At 50.1% G+C, this 18314-nt stretch overlaps 1 protein-coding gene across 1 annotated transcript; it reads right to left on the bottom strand.

The window, feature by feature from the left end:
• Positions 1-11224: 11224 nt before the first annotated feature.
• On the bottom strand, positions 11225-17727 carry SLC35E4 (solute carrier family 35 member E4). Its single transcript, XM_035017378.1, has 2 exons — positions 16512-17727; positions 11225-12202 (listed from the first exon to the last, which is right to left on the bottom strand). Exons 1-2 carry the CDS (start codon positions 17122-17124, stop codon positions 11769-11771), a joined length of 1047 nt encoding a protein of 348 aa, XP_034873269.1. The 5' UTR covers positions 17125-17727; the 3' UTR covers positions 11225-11768.
• Positions 17728-18314: the final 587 nt, after the last annotated feature.

Here is an 18314-nt window from a genome sequence, read left to right as displayed (position 1 = left end):
TTGGGGCAATTTTGAATAAAACTGCTACAAACAGGGGCGCCTGGGTGGCTCAGTTGGTTAAGCGACTGCCTTCAGCTCAGGTCATGATCCTGGAGTCCTGGGATCAAGTCCCGCATCGGGCTCCCTGCTCAGCAGGGAGTCTGCTTCTCCCTCTGACCCTAACCCCGCTCATGTGCTCTCTCTCATTCCCTCTCTCTCAAATAAATAAATAAAATCTTAAAAAAAAAAAAAAAACTGCTACAAACATTTGTATATAGGTTTTTATGTGAACATAAGTTTTCATTTATCTAGGGTGTATACCTAGAAAGTGGGATCGGTCGGTTATATGGTAAAGGTTATGTTTAACTTTATTAAAAAAACTACCAGACTTCCAGAGTGGCTATACTGTTTTGCATTCCACTATGAGAGATCCCCTTTCTCACTAGTATTTGGTACTGCCAATATTTTTTATTTTAACCATTCTGATAGGTGTGTGGTATTAGCTCATTGTGGTTTTAATTTGCATTTTCCTAATGGTTAATGATGTTGAGCATCTTTTGTGTGCTTCATTGCCTTCCGCATACCCTCTTTGGTGAAATGTCTATTCAACTCTTTTGCCCATCTTAAAAGTGGGCTGTTTTCTCACTCTTGAGTGTTGAGAATACTTCATATATTCTGGATACAAGTCCTTTGTCAGATAAGGATTTGTAAATATTTTTTCCCAGTCTAGCTTGTCTTTTCATTTCTCTTAGAAGTATCTTTTACAGAGCAAAGTTTTTAATTTTGATGAAGTGCTACTTGCCAGTTTTTCCTCTTATGGACTGTTGTTTTGGTGTCATGTCTAAGAACTCTTTGCCTAACCCCAGATCACAAAGATTTTCTCCAATGTTAAAGTTTGAGGGTCTAAATTTTTCACTTATTTTTATGATCCTTTGGTATAAGGTATGAGGATTAGTTTGAGGTTCATATTTTTTCATATCAATGTCTAATGGTTTCAACTACATTTGTTGAAGACTGTCCTTTATTGAGCTGTCTTTGCTCCTTTGTGTAGGTCTGTTTTGGACTCTTTATTCTGTGTGATATATGCGTCTTTCTCTTCACCAATACCACACTATCTTGATTACTGTAGCTTTGTAGTAAGTTTTAAAGTCAGATAGTGAGTCCTCCAGTTTTCTTTTTTAAAAAATTGTTTGGGTTATTCTACTTTCTTTGCCTTTCATATAAATTTTAGAACCAACTTGTCTGTATCAACAAACTCCTACTAGGATTTCAATTCAAAGTGTATTAAATCTTTTGGCCAATTTGGGGAAGAATTGCCATCTCTACTTTGTTGAATCTTCCAATCCATGAATATAGTATGTCTCCCCATTGAGTTAGGTCTTTGATGTCTTTCATCAGTGTTTTGTGGTTTTCAGCATACAAATCTTACATATTTTACTGTATTTATACCTAAGTATTTCATTTGAGGGAGAGCATTGTGAAAAAAAATTTTTTTTAATGTTGGTTTCCAATTGTGCATTGTTGGTACTATATAGAAATACAATTGATTTTTGTGTGTTGACTTTGTATCCTGTGACCTTGCTAAGAGCATTTTTGTAGATTCCTTGGCAATCTACATATAGACAATCTTGTCATGTGCGAATAAAAATAGTTTTATTTCTTCCTTTCCAATCTGAATATCTTTGATTTATTATTTTATTTCACTGGCTATGACTTCCAGTATGATGATGAATATGAGGGATGAAAATAGACATTCTTGCTTTATTCCTGATCTTAGAAAGTGTTGTCTTTTACCATTAATTATGATGTTAGCTATAGGCTTTTTGTAGTTAAGGAAGCCCTGTATTAAGTTAAGGAAGTTAGGGAAGAGTAGAAAAGTATTTTCTCCCCTTCTATTTACTGAAAGAGATGTGTGAATTGGTGTTATTTCTTCTTTAAATGTTTGGTAGAATTCACCAGTGAAACCATCAGGACCTGGAGACTTCTTTTTCAGAAGAATTTAACAATGAATTCAATTCTTTTAATAGTTAAAGGACTGTTCAAGTTATCTATTTCATCTTGGGTGAGTTTTGGTAGTTTGTGATTTTTCAGGAATAGCTCCATTTCATCCAAGTTGTCAAATTTATGCACATAGACTTATTTATAGTATTCCTTATTATCTTTATTATCTGCAGGGTCCACAGAGATATCACCTTTTCATTCCTCATGCTGATAATTTGTCTTCTCTCTTTAATTCTTTGTTAGTTTAGCTAGAGGTTTATCAATATTTAAAATCTTTTTAAACAACTACCTCCCTTGTTTTTTATTTTCTCTATTGTTCTTCCCTTTCCTACTTCATTGATTTCTATTCTTTATTATTTCTGCAGTTCTGCTTGTTTGAAATTTATCTTGTCTTTTCTAATTTCATAAGGTAGAAACTTTATTTCAGACCTGCATCCCACCAATTTTGATATGCTGCATTTTCATTTTTGTTCACTTCAAAATATTTTCTAATTTCTCTTGAAATGTTCTCCTTTACCCATGTATTGTTTAGAAGTGTGTGGTTTAATTTCTAAGTATTGGCAATTTTACCACCATTTCTCTGTTATTGGTTTCTATTTAATTCCATCATGATCAGAGGACATAAGTTGTATGATTTTACTTCTTTTAAATTAGTTAATGTTTACTTTACCATGTAGGATGTGGCTTATCTTGGTGAACGTTTCATGTGCACTTGAGGAAAAAAACATTATTTTGGATAGAGTGGTCAATAAATGTCAGCTTATTGATTGATGATGATTGATGGTGATTTCAATTCTACTCACCCTGATTTTCTGTTTACTTGTTCTATTGATTACTAAGAGAAGAGTGTTGGATTTTTTTTTTTTCCAGAGAGAGAGAGAGCACAAGCAGGGGGAGCGGCAGGCAGAGGGAGAAGCAGGCTCCCTCCTGAGCATGGAACCTAACATGGGACTCGATCCCAGGACCCTGGGATCACGACCTGAGCCAAAGGCAGACGCTTAACCTACTGAGCCACCGAGGCGTCCCAAAGAGAAGAGTGTTGGAAGTATTTAACTAAAATTGTGGATTTGCCTACACCTCCTTTCAATTCTATTAATTTTTGTTACATGTATTTTGAAGCTTTGTTGTTAGGTACATACATATTTAGGATTGTTGTGTCTTTATGGTAAATTGACCTTTTTTTCAATATGCAATGTCTCTTTACCCTTCTTAATTTTTTGAAGTCTACTTTGTCTGATATGACTATAGCCACTCTAGCTTTGTTTTAAGTAGTATTTGCATGATATATCTTTTTAAATCCTTTTACTTTGAACCTACTATATTGTTAGATTGAAAATGGGTTTCTTGGGGCCCCTGGGTGGCTCAGTCGGTTAAGTATCTGTCTTTGGCCTGGGTCATGACCCCAGGGTCCTGGAATAGAGCCCCACATCAGGCTCCCTGCTGAGCCTGCTTCTCCCTCTGCCTCTGCCACTCCACCCTGCTTGTGTGCTCTCTCACTGTCTCTTTCTCTCTCTCAAATAAATAAATAAATAAATAAATAAATAAATAAATAAATAAAATCTTTAAAAAAAAAAAAAAAGAAAATGGGTTTCTTGTAGACACCATATAGTTGGGGCTTTTTTTACATATCTAATCTGTTTTTTAACTAGTGTGTTTAGACCAAAATTATCAGTATTTGGATTTAGGTCTACCAATTTGTTTTCTGTTTGTCCTCTGTTTTCCATTTGTTTCCCTTTTCCTGCCTTCTTTTGGATTATTGAATATTTTTAAAGTATTCCATTTTAATTTTATATAGTTTTTTTAGAGGTTACACTAGAGAATATACATACTTAACTTTTCAGAATCTATTTAGAATTAACATCTTAACCACTTCCCTCTGATGTTCAATGGATAATGTATTAGTTTTCTTTTGCTGCTATAACAAATTACTATAAACTCAGTGGCTAAAAACAATACCTATTAATATTTCACAATTTCTGTAGGGCAGAAGTCTGGTTGGGCTTGACTGAATCTTTTGCTTAGGTTCTCACAGGCCAAAATCAAATGTTTCATAAGACTGAAATCACATGCGGTTTTTTTTGGTTTTGTTTTTTTTTTTACTGGAGGCTCTCGGGAGGATTCTGCTTCCAAGCTTATTGAGGTTGTTGACTGAATTCAGTTCCTTGTAGTTATAGGACAAAGGACCCCATTTCCTTACTATCAGCTGAAGGCTGGTCTTTTCTCTTAGAAACTGCCTACATTCCTTCAAATGCTATCCAGGGGGTTGAGTCCCTCTCACACTTTGAATACCTCTGACTTTTCCTTCTGTTGCATCTCTCTGAATCCAGCCAGAGAAAATTCTTGCTTATAAGGATTCATGTGATTAGATTAGGCCTGCCCAATAATCCAAATAATCCTGATTTTAAAGTCCATAACCTCAGGGGCACCTGGGTAGCTCAGTCTTTGGGAGTCTGCCTTCGGCTCAGGTCATGATCCTAGGGTCCTGGGATCGAGCCCCGCATCAGGCTCCCTGCTCTTCGGGAAGCCTACTTCTCCCTCTCCCACTCCCCCTGCTTGTGCTTCTTGTGCTCGCTCTCAAATAAATAAAATCTTTAAAAATAAAAAAAAATTTTAAATTAAATAAAAGCTACACAGCTGAATTTTGTGTTTTGAAAGGACCATGGTTCCTGGCACCTGGGTGGCTCAGTCAGTTAAGCTTCTGCCTTTGGCTCTGGTCGTAATCCTGGGGTCCTGGGATCAAGTCCCGAATCGGGCTCCCTTCTCTGTGCGGAGCCTGCTTCTCCCTCTGCCTGCCTCTCACTCTCAATCTCTGTCTCTCATGAATAAATAAATAAAATCTTCAAAAAAAAAAGTCTTTAAAAGGGCCATAGTTCCAACGTCAGTTCAATTTTCAAAACTTTGGCAATGTATTTTAGATCTGTCCTAAGTCTGTGCCACCCAGGGGGCAGGCAGAAATGGGTGGTCTACCTAGTTTAGTTCTGAAAGTCATTGGACTACTGTTTAGAGTCAGATCCATGCATGGAGCCTAGCAGTTTGTATGCAACTTTATAGGATCCATTTCTCCAGCTCCCTCCTCTCCGTGATCTCCCCCACATTTTCGAGTGTTCAAGGCCACCCATTCCCAGGTCCTCCAGCTGGAAATCAGGGCTTTTGGTCTCCCTGCTCTGCTGCACACATTCTGCGACTGGGTCTGCTCTGGAGCCAAGTGACAGGATGAAGAGAGAAAAGGCATTAGGAATTCCATCCCCTGCCCCACACTCCCTCCCTCCATACACTCTTTTCAGGCCACAGTTCTTTTGGTCTGAGAGGATTCCCCTCAGAATTTTAGGTGATTTCCCAGCTGCCATTGCCATTGACTTTGCTGCTGCCCTGAGTTTTAACTTGAGCATGAGGTTTGCCTGCAGGCAGGGCAAAAGAAGAGAAAAGGGGAAAAAAAAAAAAAAAGATTTCCCTTACTTTGTCCTTAAGGGGCCCTCCTTTCTACTCCTCAGACCAGGAAGACAGGGCTTCTTGGAGTTTTTTCTTCCATGCCCAGTGCACAGTTCCAGGAGGCACACTTTGAGACCAGGCCAGGAGATACAGGAACAAAAAAACAAAACAGGAAGCTCACCGCCAGATTGTTTATACTTCAAGTTCTGATTCCCTTCCCCAAACCACCTGCTACCATTTCGTTTTCCGAGTCCTCAGAGAGCTGCTCCATTCGGTCCAGCGTTTTTAGTTGCATTTGGGGGAAGGACAGATGATGCTTACTCTATCTTACTCAGAACTGGAACCCCAAGAAATTTATTTTTAAAGATACATGCCCGTTTGTGGAAAAAGGAAAACAAATATGGTCCATCTACAAGACTATCTTGATAACCAAGTCAATATTTTGGTATAGTGGTCTATTTCCTTTCATGCATTTTTTTTCATAGTTGAAATCTAATTTTGGATCCTCCTTTTTAAAATTATTCTTTTTAATTTTCTGAATTGGTTGTGGTAGGATCAAGATTTCATATACTAAGTGGAAGAGGCTGAGATTGAGGGCTCTTGAGAGGGTCCCCTTTTCCCAAATAGTTCACTCTGTTCCTTCAGACTCGGTAGCCCTTTACTCAAACAACCTAGGCAAAGGTCATATTGGAGCTTTACCATAATCCTGTAATAGGGAAGAATGAAATGATTCTCACAGCCCAACCTCCTGGCTTGGAGCAGGGATTCCAGGTCTCTGTGATTTTATGAACCTTTAACTTTCCCACTTTAAAAGTCCAGAATTTCTTTCTTTATGATAAATGAAAAAATTCAATTTGGTTTAAGAAGTTTCTGTGAAGTTCATAATACCCTGTCAGAGAAATAGTGACACGCTAGTGGCCCTGGAGATTTCCCTGAACAACCTCTGTTAAAAGGGTGATCTCATTACAGACCCCAAGGACAGGTAGCTCTTGACCCTGCTTACCTGTATCCTGGGATGTTACATCCAAATGCCCTAAGAATCCATCCACCTTCACCTCTGGATTTAGGATCTGTATCACTTAAGAAGCCTGAAAGAGAGTCAAAAGGTGGATTTTCATCCTGCCTTGCGACTTCAGGCAGACCCTGGAATTTTTCTGGAATTCTGCCGATTCCGTAAAATGGGAGTCACAGTGGCATCTGTGGTGACCCTAAGGATGTGTCCCACAGACCTCCAATTACAGAAAGTAAAACTGACCAACGGCAGTGTGAAATCTATCACCATGTTTATGCTGAGGCTAGACTTCCCTGAGCACAGCAGGGATACTAAGGCAGACCCATTCCTGGGAGACGTGGGGCTCTTCTGGTTGCCTTCTTTGCCTCAAGAGCTCTGATGGCCATGCTGAACCTTCCTTAGACCGCAGCATGGTCAGAAATGTGTCCACCCAACCTTCCTCCCCTCTCTCCACTCAGAGTCTTACATCATGGTCTGACAGGTCTCCTAGCCTTCCCAGCTCCCTTCCCATTTTCTCTCACAGACGTTTGCCCTCATAAAACCCTTGCACTTTTCTTTCCACCTTGGTGTCTGCTTCTCAGAGGACCCGGAGTAAATCACCATCCTGTCCACCTCTCAGAGGTGCCAGGAGACACCCCAAAGCAGAAAGCTTTCAACATCTATAAAAGCCTCTTGCCGCAAATGTTTCTAGACTTCCCCGTGGCAAAACATTTGTAATGCTTTTCCCCTGAAGACAAAAAAAAAATGTTTTGCTGCCTGAGCTGGGAGATACCCGCCTGGCAACTTCTGTGGCAGACACTCCCTATGAACCTGGGCCAGCCCATACATACCTCTATAACTTCACACCCTGGCTCTGTTCTCTAGAGCAGAGGTCGGAGCAGGAAATGGCAGAATCCCCAAAATTCGCAGATAAAGCCCTAGCCCTGCTGTTCCCCCTTTGCATCAGATTTTTGCTATGGTCTGAATATTTGAAATTCATATGTTGAAAACCTAATGCCCAAGATGATGGTATTCAGAGGTAGGGGCTTTGGGGGGTCATGAGGTCATGAGAGTGTACCCATCATGAATGGGATTCATGTCCTTGTAAAAGAGGCCCCAGAGAGCTAGTTGCCCCATCTGCCATGTAAGGATACAAAAAGTGACCCAGAAGAGGCCCTGCACCCAACTGTGCTGGGACCCTGACCTCAGACATCCAGCCTCCAGCACTGTGAGAAATAAATTTCTGTTTATAAGCCACCCAGCCTGTGGCATCTTGTTACAGCAGCCTGAACAGATGAAGCGAATCATCTTGGTTCTTCCTCCTCTTTGGGCTTCAGTTGCCTCATACGTATGACAAGGATTGAACTAGATTTGTGGCTTTCAAACAGGGTTCATGGGAAATTTGGCAGAGGTGTCTCAGGGGTAAGGGGTTTCCTCATTCAGCTAAGGTGCCTCAGCTTTGGCTTGTTTGATATTGGGCTCCAGCACAAGATGCACAGACAGGGTTCTTACGCCAAAGAAAATTTACGTACAAAGAGCAATGCCCCGTCGAGGCAGCAGGCACTGCTGCACCAGAATCTACCCAGCTGGGATGCTGGCAGTGCTTAGAGAAGGAGGGAGGGGCACATGATGAGTGGGCAGAAGGATGACTAGATACTGGAAGGTTCCATCAGGCACAGGGAGCAGGGGTGGCCTCATCTAGCTGGAAGAATCACGGGGAGTGGGCTTGGAGATAGCAGAGCATCCAGGGCTTTAAATACCAGACCAAGGAGCCCAGGCCTTCTCTTGTCTGTGAGTGGGGAGCAAAGAAAGCGGCCTCCACTTGCCACTTGCCAAGTGCCCACTGTGGGCAGGATCCTATAGTACTGTATCCGGGAGGACACAGAGGTGCAGCCAACAAAATCCCATCTGGAGCAGGAGACTCCCGGACTCATTCCCCGTGGCCCCAAGCTGTGTCCTCCTCAATCTCTCACTCAACAAACACTCACTGATGTGGTAGCCAGCCTGAGCTGACCTCAAAGGTCCCCTCTTCTTGGTATTCATGTCCTTAGGGTAGCCAAGGTGGGAGGGCCCATACTGGATAGGGTTGACCTAAGATATCAGAGAAATGACAGTATTAGAGTTAAATAATAAATGAAGATATTAGAGAAATGAGTGTGACTTTTGAAATTGGGTCACAAAGGATATTATGGCTTTTTGCTCTCTTTATCACTCATTTTGAGAGAAGCCAACTACCATGTCATAAGGACACTGTGGAGAGGCCCACGTGGCAAGGAAGCGAGGCCTCCTGCCAACAGCCGTGTGGATGACTCATCTTGGAAGTGGACCCTCCCGCCCCAGTCAAGCCTTCAGCCCGCAGCCCTGGGCGACATCCAGAACTATTCCACTAAGCCACTCCCAAATACCCAATCCACAGAAACTGTCAGATAATTCATGTGTGTTGCTTTAAGCCGTAATGTTTGGGGATAATTTGTTACCCCAAATCTATACAGCTGATGGTACTCTGCACTGTGCCCACAACACTGTCCCCACTGTCCTCTGGACCACAATACCTCTTCCCTGATCTCTCTACCTCCTGTCAATTGTCCCTTCCATTTCCCCTCCACATAGGATCCAGACCAAACTAAAGGGCCACTCTCAAGAAATGTGTGTTCAACATCACGGCTCTTGCCTGCTCAAAGCCTCTCCCATGGCTCTCCATTGTATAGTGTGTTCTTTCCAGGAAGTACTGGCAAGTGAGCTGGGGCAGTGCGATGGTGGAGTTTCTGGCATCCCTGAGCTGATTTGGGAACAGAGCAGAGAGGAAGAAGAGCCCTTGTTTGCTCTGGCCCCTGGAATGACAATCCAAGGGCCCCCTGGGGTGGCTGGGAGGGGCCCCCTCGCAGCTGGGGCTGAGACAAGGCAGGGGCTTTGTTCTGAATCCACAATGGCAGGATGCCCAGCACAGACCCAGATCCCCAGCTTCCTCCAAAGCAGGGCAAGGGGGTGGGAGCTGGGGCAGCCCTCCCACTGTGCTCTAAGAGCAAGCCCCCAGGGTGGGGGGCGGGGGAAGGGGCTCACCGTGCAGTGGAAGGTTGGGGGGGAGGGAAGTGGCTAGTATGAAAAGCCTTGGGAAGGAACTAGGAATTCTGTTAGTTCTGTTGTGAGTCAGTCTGCTAACATTTCTTGAGGACCTATTAGGTTTCAGGCACTATTGCTAAGCACTTGCCACACATTAGCCCACTGCAGCCCCCTCCCCAAGCTAGCCAGGGTTCCGTTCTACTGCTGCCCCCACTTAACACACAGAGGCACAGGAGGAGAAGGCCGTTGCCGGGAGTCACACAGCTTAGACAACGCCAGAGCTGGGGTTTGGACCCAGGTCTGACCCCTGTTCTTGACTAGTATTCTCTTCTACCTACTCTGTCCATAGCAGGCCCCGTGCTGGTGCTGGGGAGACAGTGGTGAGCAGGACAGCTGTCTTGGCCCTTGCCAGAGGCCAGGCTGGTGGGGAAGAGAAGTGATACACTAGTTCTGACAGTGGGATGTGCTCAGTGCCTAGCCTGAGTGCAAGGAACTGGGGTGACCTTTAGCTGTGGCTCTCGACTCAGCTTTGCATGGAGCAGGGCAGAGGTAGGGGTAGGAAAGAGCTTCCCAAGGAAGGTGACATCTATTCTCCCTGCAGGGACTGGGTACAAAGATTGAGGCCTGGAGAGGTGGAGCGACTTGCCTGAGGCAATCAACTAGTAAGAGGGAGAGCCTAGAGGGGCAGTGGCCTGTGATGGAAATCACCCACCAAGCCCTTCCTACCGGTTATTCCAGCAATCCTTACTGCCCACTCCCAATGACACTGTGACACCAAGAGAGACCAAACAGGTCACACTGTGAGAAAGGAGGCCAGGATACAAACCCGGGTTTTCTGATAGGGAGGGCTTTAAACATGACCTTGAGGGAATCTCCTCAATGCTGGAGAGTCCTGAGTCTGGTGACAAGCCAGCCCCAAGGTCAAGCCCAGCTCCGATTCACCCCTGCCCTCTGCCCCCACAACCACCAAGGGCTGGCTCTGATCTGATAGGGTTTGGGGGCTGGGGTAGGCTCACCCTTCAGCCAAGCATTCCATGGGGTTCCAGGAGCCACAGTGAGGGTGCTGCAGGGAGGCTCCTACTCTGGCAGGGGGACTCCCTGGAAAGAGAAAGGGTCCTGAATACTGGTGCGGCTCTGCCCACCCAAAGACATCTAATCTGTCTTGTCTGGCCAAGCCTCAGAGTGGAGGCTGGAAATGCCCAGGCTGTACAGGGACAGGGCTGGGCCAGCGGCATCTCTGAGTCACGGGCAGGGTGGGTAGTGAGTGACTCAGCCTGGGCCCACTTCCCCTTCAAAAGGCCAGCCTAGATGGAGGCCAGGGCCAGGAAACTCTGCGCCTGTCCTTCCTGGGCCAGGTGCCTGAAAGAAGTCGGTGAGGATGGAAGGTGGAGCCCAAGGAGAGAAGCGAGACAGGAACCTGGTGAGGCCGCAGGGGCCAGATCCTGATGGTCTTGTGGTCTGGGGCAGTTAGTTCTGACTTTGTCCCAGGAGCAGTATAGAGCCCCAGAAGGTGTGTGTTTTAGAAAGAACCTTCGGGGGCTATGTGGAAGGTGGAGTAGAGAAGCCAGAGCAGAGCAGGGAGGAAGCCATTGCCACCATGCAGAATGTGAGCAATGGTGGCCTGGCCAGTTAGAGAAGGGGACCCAGACAGGCCATGATGGGTAAGGGAGGATGTCCTCATTTCTGGGTGGGCAGCTAGCAGCCAGTGGGCCCAGAGCTCTCCCTATATCTCCTCGGCTGTCACTCTGAGGAATGACACAGGTATACAAGCAAAAATAGTTTATTTGAGGATGGAAGACCCAAAATTGGGGGGCCCAGGGGTGAGGCTACAGCAGCTGCCTAGAGTTGGCACAGATGACCCCAATCCCCAGGGGATCCCAGCAACAAAGAGGCCTTTCCCTGGGCCCCCTAGCTGCCTCCCCCACTTCCTGGAGGAAGGATTGTGCAATCGCCAAGAATCATCATCGTCGTCATCAGAACATGGTGAGGTTTTCAAAGTTTGGCCAGCAATTTTTGGAGAAGTAGTTGATGCTCATCCTAACAATCAGTCCAAGAAGCACAGTGCCTGTGCTAGGTCTAGACCCACCATCCAGTGGTGAGTGAGGTCTGTGGTTAGAGGCAGGCAAGGGACAGGAGGTGGTTCTCTCCAGGAATCCCCATTCCAGCCTCCAAGGTGGCCCTTCCAGAAGGCCCCTCTCTTTCTCCCATGGCCCCAGTGGCTGCCTGCTCTCTGCTTTTCCCATGGCCACTGGCCAAGGTTGGATTCAGGCTGGGGCTGTCCCAGAGAGCCCAAGTGTTCCCCTAGGTCTCAAAGACCTTTGCCAGTCCGACCCCTCCTCCAGAAGCCCCGGCGGGCAGCCCAGGAGGCCACGAGCTCGCAGTTGTGGTAAAGGAACATTCCTGAAAGGGTGAGTGCAATGCCCACGTAGCTGAGGGCACTGAGGTGGCTGCCAAACAGGAGTCGGGACAGGACGAGGTTGCCCACAACAGTGAGGTTGCCCAGGACGTGGACGGTGAGGGCGGAGGTGAGAGCCAGCAGGGAGAAGCTGGCCAAGTTGTAGAGCACGGACAGCAGGCAGCTGAGCAGGATGCAGGCCCAGAGCTGGGAGCTGGCGGGGGCGGGCGGCGGGGCCACACCGGCCTCCAGCACCAGGGCCGCACCCGCCAGCAGGCAGAAGCTGGGCAGCGAGGTGGCATACAGCAGGGTCACCGCGTCCAGACTCTCCTCCTGCAACAGGGCACCTGCAAGCAGGACGGCAGCCATCAGCACCCCGAGGGAGACGACCCCCACCCCACTGGCCGACCTGGCAGGGGCTCGGGGGCCCATCACCCCGGAAGCCTGGCCCAGTCCCTCAGGCAGAATTAGTGGCTCCTGCTCTGTAACATGACAGTCAAGAATCCAGGCACACCACCTAGCCTGCGACCTGCGTCCGCTCCTGACCGGCTATGACCTGGCACTTACCCTCCGTATCACCTGCAGAATTGGGTGATAACACCTCATTCGCAGCGTTGTTGTAAATATTAAAATAGATGACACTTATCAAGACTTTGTAAGGTAAGTACTCACTAAATGTAAAAAGGTAAATAAATAAGTCTGTTATCATCCACTTCAAACTGCCTTCCGCAGCCTCAAACAATAAGCTGCTTGTGATAGCCAAACGATCAATAAACATGAAATGTGGCTCAAAAAAAAAACCAAAAAACAAAAAGTCTTCGGGGGCTCCCCAGGCCCCGGAGAAAAATATCCTAGGTTCTTAACCAGCTTGGAAGGCCCTGTGCCAAGTGACCCTGATCCACCTTTCTTGATTTCAGTCCTTACCCACCCACCCACTACCCCACACTGCAGTGCCCACCACCATAGCAACAGACGGGCCAACAGAAGGTCCCAGCTCTGCCACCTCCTAGCAAAAAAAAAAAAAAAAAAGAGTTTTACAATAATAAATTGGAGTCAAGTGGCGAGTTCATTCATTGCTTCATTCACTTATGACCCTGGGATGACGGGAAGACAACAAGAAAGTCATTGTTTGCACTTGGCTGTCACTCACTGTTCATAACTGATCATCAGCATCTTTTGCTACCAACACTAAGGCTTGTCGAGATGAATCCAGGACGAAGAGGAAAGCTTTTAGTTTTGCAAGGAAAGAGAGGATCCTACCAGCTTGCATATGTGTGAATGTGTGCGTGTGTCTGTGTGTGTGTGTGTGTGAGTCTATGCTTATACATGTTACCACCCAGCTGTTCACAAAGGAAGCAGTGCCCATCATCAAAGTCAGACACCGCTCGGGTCAAATGACAGTGTGTGCACGCTGGTGACGATGTTCTGGGGCCTTCTCCTAGCTTTAGTGGAGAGAGATGAGTAACCGATGGAGGCCCCCTCCCAGGGCTCTGGGAGCCTCTGTGCATTTTCTGACACACGCTTTCCAAAGAGCCACAGGGGTGCTTACTCATAGGCCAGAATAGGAAAACCGTATTTCTCTCTCAGTTTCATTTTGATGTTTTGGCTTTGTTCTCTAGGCAACAGTCCCTCCAGCTCAAGCATTTCTAGAAATGAACAGATAATTGGAATGCTTCCTGCTCCTTCACTCCAAATTTAGCACTATTACAAGCGGCGTGTGGCTTGTACGTTAAAGGTCCCATCATTGGAAGGTGTTTAGGTGAACTTCACTGCCTCTAAGGTGACCCTTCCAGAAGGCCCCTCTCTCTCTCCCATGGCCCCAGTGGCTGCCGTGAGGTAGCCAGGCAGGAAGGTCCTAACCTCCCCACCACCCCCAGCCCCTTGTGCCCATTCTGCATCCCGACCCAGCCCTCTGCCTGCCCTCCGTGCAGCCCAGGGAAAGAGCAGTGATCCTCTGCCTCAGGCCACTCGCCCCACTCAGGGCCCCCAAATGCCAGCCTATGGTCCTGCCTCCTTAATGACCCCTCCCCGGCTAGCCCCACCAAACCCTCCATTTCAACCTCTCCTTCTCTAAAGGCAATTTTGTTTCAGCATCTGAACACACCTAGGCTTCCGCCACAGACAGACAAACGTTCTCTAGACCCTCTGTTCCTATGGCTGCTGGCTTAGCCCATCTTTGCTCTGTCACCAGCTGTGTGATATCACACAAGTCACTCTAGGTCTCATCTCCTCGTGTGTAACAACACCGCCCTCACAGGAGCGTGCGAGGTGCTGAGCTCAGGGTCTGGTGCCCGGCAGTGACTGCTCGCCACGGCAGCTGTCATGATCCCCCACGCTGCTCCTGCCGGCTGCCACCCGGGCCCTGGCAAGGCGTGCCTCCCACTCCCAGAATGCTCTCTCCTCTGGTCTCCCCAGGAAGAAGAAAACTGGCCCCGACCACACCTGTGCCCACCTTGGCTCTAGAACTTTTCTTCTGCCCTTGTAGTCTCTGCCTCTGAGTGCATCTCCCCACCAGCCTGAGAACTCAGGCAGGGATCAGGTCAGGCTGCTCTCTGATGCAGGTGGGTACAGCTGAAAGCAAGTTCAGCAAGCTGGCACCCCTCTTCCCAGCCTCTCTGGGAGCGTAGCCCCACCCTGGGCCTGCAAGTGGCCCAGATAGGAAGGAAGAGACTGGCCCTGCCCATGGCTGCCTGGGTGCTCCTCTTCCTGGACTCTTACCCTTACTCCATGCAGTCTGCTCTCAGCCTACCATTTACACTCTAGTCTGAATCTGGAACCCCTGGAAGTAGAAACCTCCTCTTATCCAAAACTCACCTCACTTCCTGGCTCCGGTCTGTTCCTCCCCATCTCTGCCAGGCTCCCATCTCGGTTGGTGGGGCCTCCAGCCTCCTAAGCTCCCTGCTTAGCACCCTGAGCCATGTACCTTAACCAGCCTGCCAATTCTGCTATCAGAGCCATTAATAACCCACCCACTGAAGGAGTACTTGCCTGTGCCAGGCCTCAGGCCAGGTGCTGGGGGACATGGAGATGCCCAAAGCCAGTCCATGCCCTCTCAGCCCTCCTGTCTGATGGGATGCAGACAGGTAACCAAGTATCTACAATACAGGACATCAGAGCTGTGACAGGGGAAACAGAGGGTACTGTGGGAGCCTGGAGGAAGCACCCAACCCACCTTGAGGGCCAGGCGGTTGACACTCGGGAGAGAAGGAGGAAGCTGGCAGAAGCCAAGAAACAGATCAATGCCAGGCACCTGCTGTTTCGCGCCTGAGGGCTGGGTGAGAAGCAGGTGTGCTGTGGGCCTGAAGGCTGGGGTCTTCCCAGCCCTGTGACCCTGCTGGGGTGGGGTGAGGTGGGGTGGGGGTCGGGGGGAAAGAGGTCAGGTTTCCCACTACCGCCTCATGCCCAGAGCTCAGGCCCAAGCTCAGTCACCAGCTCTCATGTAACCCAAGGGCAAAAATAGCACGGAGCTTTGACCATGCCTCAGGGCCCAGGAGGATGGGGAAGATGCCAGGGCAGGGCTGAGCTCTGACATCTACCTTCCCTTGCCTGCAGGCTGCCCCCAACCCCAGCCTAGCACCCTTGAAGACCCCTCCTCATTCTCCCAGGCCTAGGTCACAGATCTCAGAGCTGGAAGGGGGAGAGAGCACGGGGCCCCTGGGACTCCATCAACTCCAACCCTCCTCCTCTGAACAGATAGGGAGACTGAGGCCCAGATAAGACCCAGATCTGCCCAAGGTTGACCAGCAAGTATGAGCAAACACGTGGTTGGATCCCAGGCCTCCCCACCCCAAGTGGGCACCCTGCCTTCCCCCACATCTCCCTTAGGTTGAGGCAGAGAGAGGGTGGGGACAGTGACTCAGATGCCCCTTGAGGAGACAGAGGGGAAGGCATCCTCTACCCTCAGACCCAGTGATTTAGCAGGGTCTAGGCCTGGAGCCTCCACCTCACCTTCTGCCCAGGGCCCCCTGTCTCCTTTCTTCAGAAGTGAGGTCACCTGGGACAAATCATGAACCTCTAGGTCTCAGTTCCATGGGCTATCAAATGAGAATGAAGGTGGTGGTTGCCATGGCGATTCAAGGTCAACACGGAGCATGGGGACTGTTACACTGCAGCTCCCAGTAAACATCAGTCCTTCCCAGACTTAGCCAAACCCCTCAGCTTCCAAATCCCAGCTCAAGGTCTCGCCCTCTTTCTCTCTCCTGAGTCCCCACTATCAGTTCTCCTTCAGGGTCCACAACCTTACGCCACATCACTTGGACAGCACGGAGTCCGACTGCCTGGGTTCAGATCTTGCCTCTGCTGCTCACTAGCCACATGACCCAGGGCAAGTCTCTACCTGTCAACGGGGACAACTGAGTGACTTCCTTCATCAGGGCAGTATGGAGATCCAATGAGATAAAAGGCTTGACAAAACATGAGACACGGATCAATGGCAACTATTATTAAATATCGGCTGGGGTCTAGAGCTAAGTTTGGGGCCTGGAATTCTCTGAGCTGTCGGTCCTTTACCGAGCCTCAGTTACTGCCTCCTCCAAAGTCACGAACCTCAGTTTCTTCATCTGGAAGATGGGATAACAGCCATACCCCTCACAGGGCCATCCAGGCCACACCCCCACCCCAATCCCCACCTTCTCAGCCCGTGACCCAGGCACTCACTCTGCTGGATGGACTTGAGGCCGCGGAGGCAGGTGGCAGCCAGCAGGAAGCCACAGCCAGCGGGCAGTGTCCGGAGCTCCCCGGCCAGGCTGCAGGCGGCCCCCAGGCAGAGTGGGCCCATGGCGGCAAACTGCAGCGGGTGGTGGCGCCGGCCGAGCAGCAGCGCGGACAGGGCCAGCGTGATCAGTGGCGTGGTGGTGGTGGCCAGCTGTGCCAGGTCCAGGGGCACAGCGCTCAGGCCCACGTTGCCACAGGCCATCGAGGTGCCGAAGGTGAGGCTGAGCAGCAGCACTTGGAGGCGAGTGCGGTGGGGCATGGGGCGCTGTGCCCCCCAGCGGCACGCCAAGGCCGCTGCCAGCATGTGTAGCGAGGAGAGCAGCAGGGGCCGTCCGAAGCCGTGCACAGTGAAGATCCACTTGTTGAGGCTTGACATGCTGGCCCCTGCCAGCAGCCACACCAGTGCTGCCACGGCCACCCGGGCCCGGCCAGGCCGCCCGAGGGCCTGGGGGGTGTCGGGCGGCCACTCGGGGGACCCAGCCCCCCGAGCACCACTAGCCACTGCCTCCGCTGAGGTCATCCTGCCGTCATGGTGCTCCAGCGGGCAGCGACACATCCGTACCAGTGGGTCCGGGGCAGGAGGACGGCTCCCCAGTGACCAGCTCTGGGCCACCGAAGAGTCCCACTCTGGGCCAGGCCCAAGCACAGTTCCTCAGACAGGTGAGAGCACTGCTTCTTGTGCTAGGCCTGTGCCAGCCAAGGTCCAGGAGCTATGCGGTGCTCCTGGCTCAGGCAGGGCAGAACCCCGGCCGAGCGGCTGGCATGCCAGGCTGTCCGGTGCTCAAGCCTGGCCTAGTAAGCTGCAGGCACCTCTGCGCGGTCCCACGTGAAGTCTCCACTCTTCTTCCCGCTTTTAAGCCCACTCCACGATTAGATGGAATCCTCGTTCCTTTTCCTCTTCGGTCCAGACCCCGCGACCTACTGCTCGTTCAGGCCGGGCCCAGGCCTGGCAGGGGCGATCCGGGCACCGACTCCCGGTGGTGCCCGGTGGTCGCGGCTCGCTTCCTCCGACAGTGCGCCCAGGCCCAGCGGCTAGCTGACACACCGGCCCGCGTTCAGGCCGATGCTCCGCGACGAGCTCGGCTAGACTAGGCTCCGGCAGGGGCCTGCGCTCCAGCTCCGGCTCCGGCTCCCGGCGGCTCCGGCTCCCGGCGGCTCCGGCTCCCGGCGGCTCGGGCTGCGGCTGCGGCTGCGGCTCCGGCTCCCGCAGCAGCTCCAGCCAGGCTTCAGCCCCGGCCGGCCCCGCGGGCGAGGCCCCGCGCTCTTAGGCCCCGCCTCCACCGCCACCGCCCGCGCCCCACCCGGAAAGTTGAGCTGAGCCCCCAGCACCGCCCCTGGCTAGGCCCCGCCCCCGGAGCCGGGAGGGATGTCTCGCTCCTCCCCCAAGCCGCCCGCTCACGGCCCCTCCTCCATCCGCCTAGCAGTCCCTCCATCAGCAGAGCCCCCCAGCTGGAGTGGCCAGGCTGCCTGTCCCCTCTCCCCTAGCAGTGGGGAATCAGGCCCCTCCACATCCAGCGCCAAGGCAAGCCCCCCGTAGAGACCTATTCAGTGCGGGGACAATGAGGTGCCTTTCTGAGGGAGCCCGATAAAACCCCCAGCCTCACCGGGGACTGCATCTTCAAAGACCCCCACCCAGGGACCCTCATCCCAGGACCAGTCTCGGGGCCACCCGATCTCTGGCCACAGTTATTCCGTGGGACCTCAGCATCCAGACGAGTTGGACCACCGAGCCCCTTAAGGCCCCTC

Source organism: Mirounga leonina, unplaced genomic scaffold, assembly GCF_011800145.1.
Source record: "Mirounga leonina isolate KUSES-001 unplaced genomic scaffold, KU_Mleo_1.0 Mir_171, whole genome shotgun sequence".
Lineage (NCBI taxonomy): Eukaryota > Metazoa > Chordata > Mammalia > Carnivora > Phocidae > Mirounga > Mirounga leonina.
The sequence above is the reverse complement of the archived record's forward strand: the minus strand, read 5'-3'. Positions and strand labels throughout refer to the sequence as shown.

Bases quoted from the DNA above. Each gene is read 5' to 3' on its own strand.
- SLC35E4 (XM_035017378.1), bottom strand. From the start codon at position 17,124: ATGTGTCGCTGCCCGCTGGAGCACCATGACGGCAGGATGACCTCAGCG. The intron at 12,203-16,511 runs GTGAGTGCCTGG...TCCTGCTTGCAG, and splicing joins CCTCAAGTCCATCCAGCAGA to GTGCCCTGTTGCAGGAGGAG.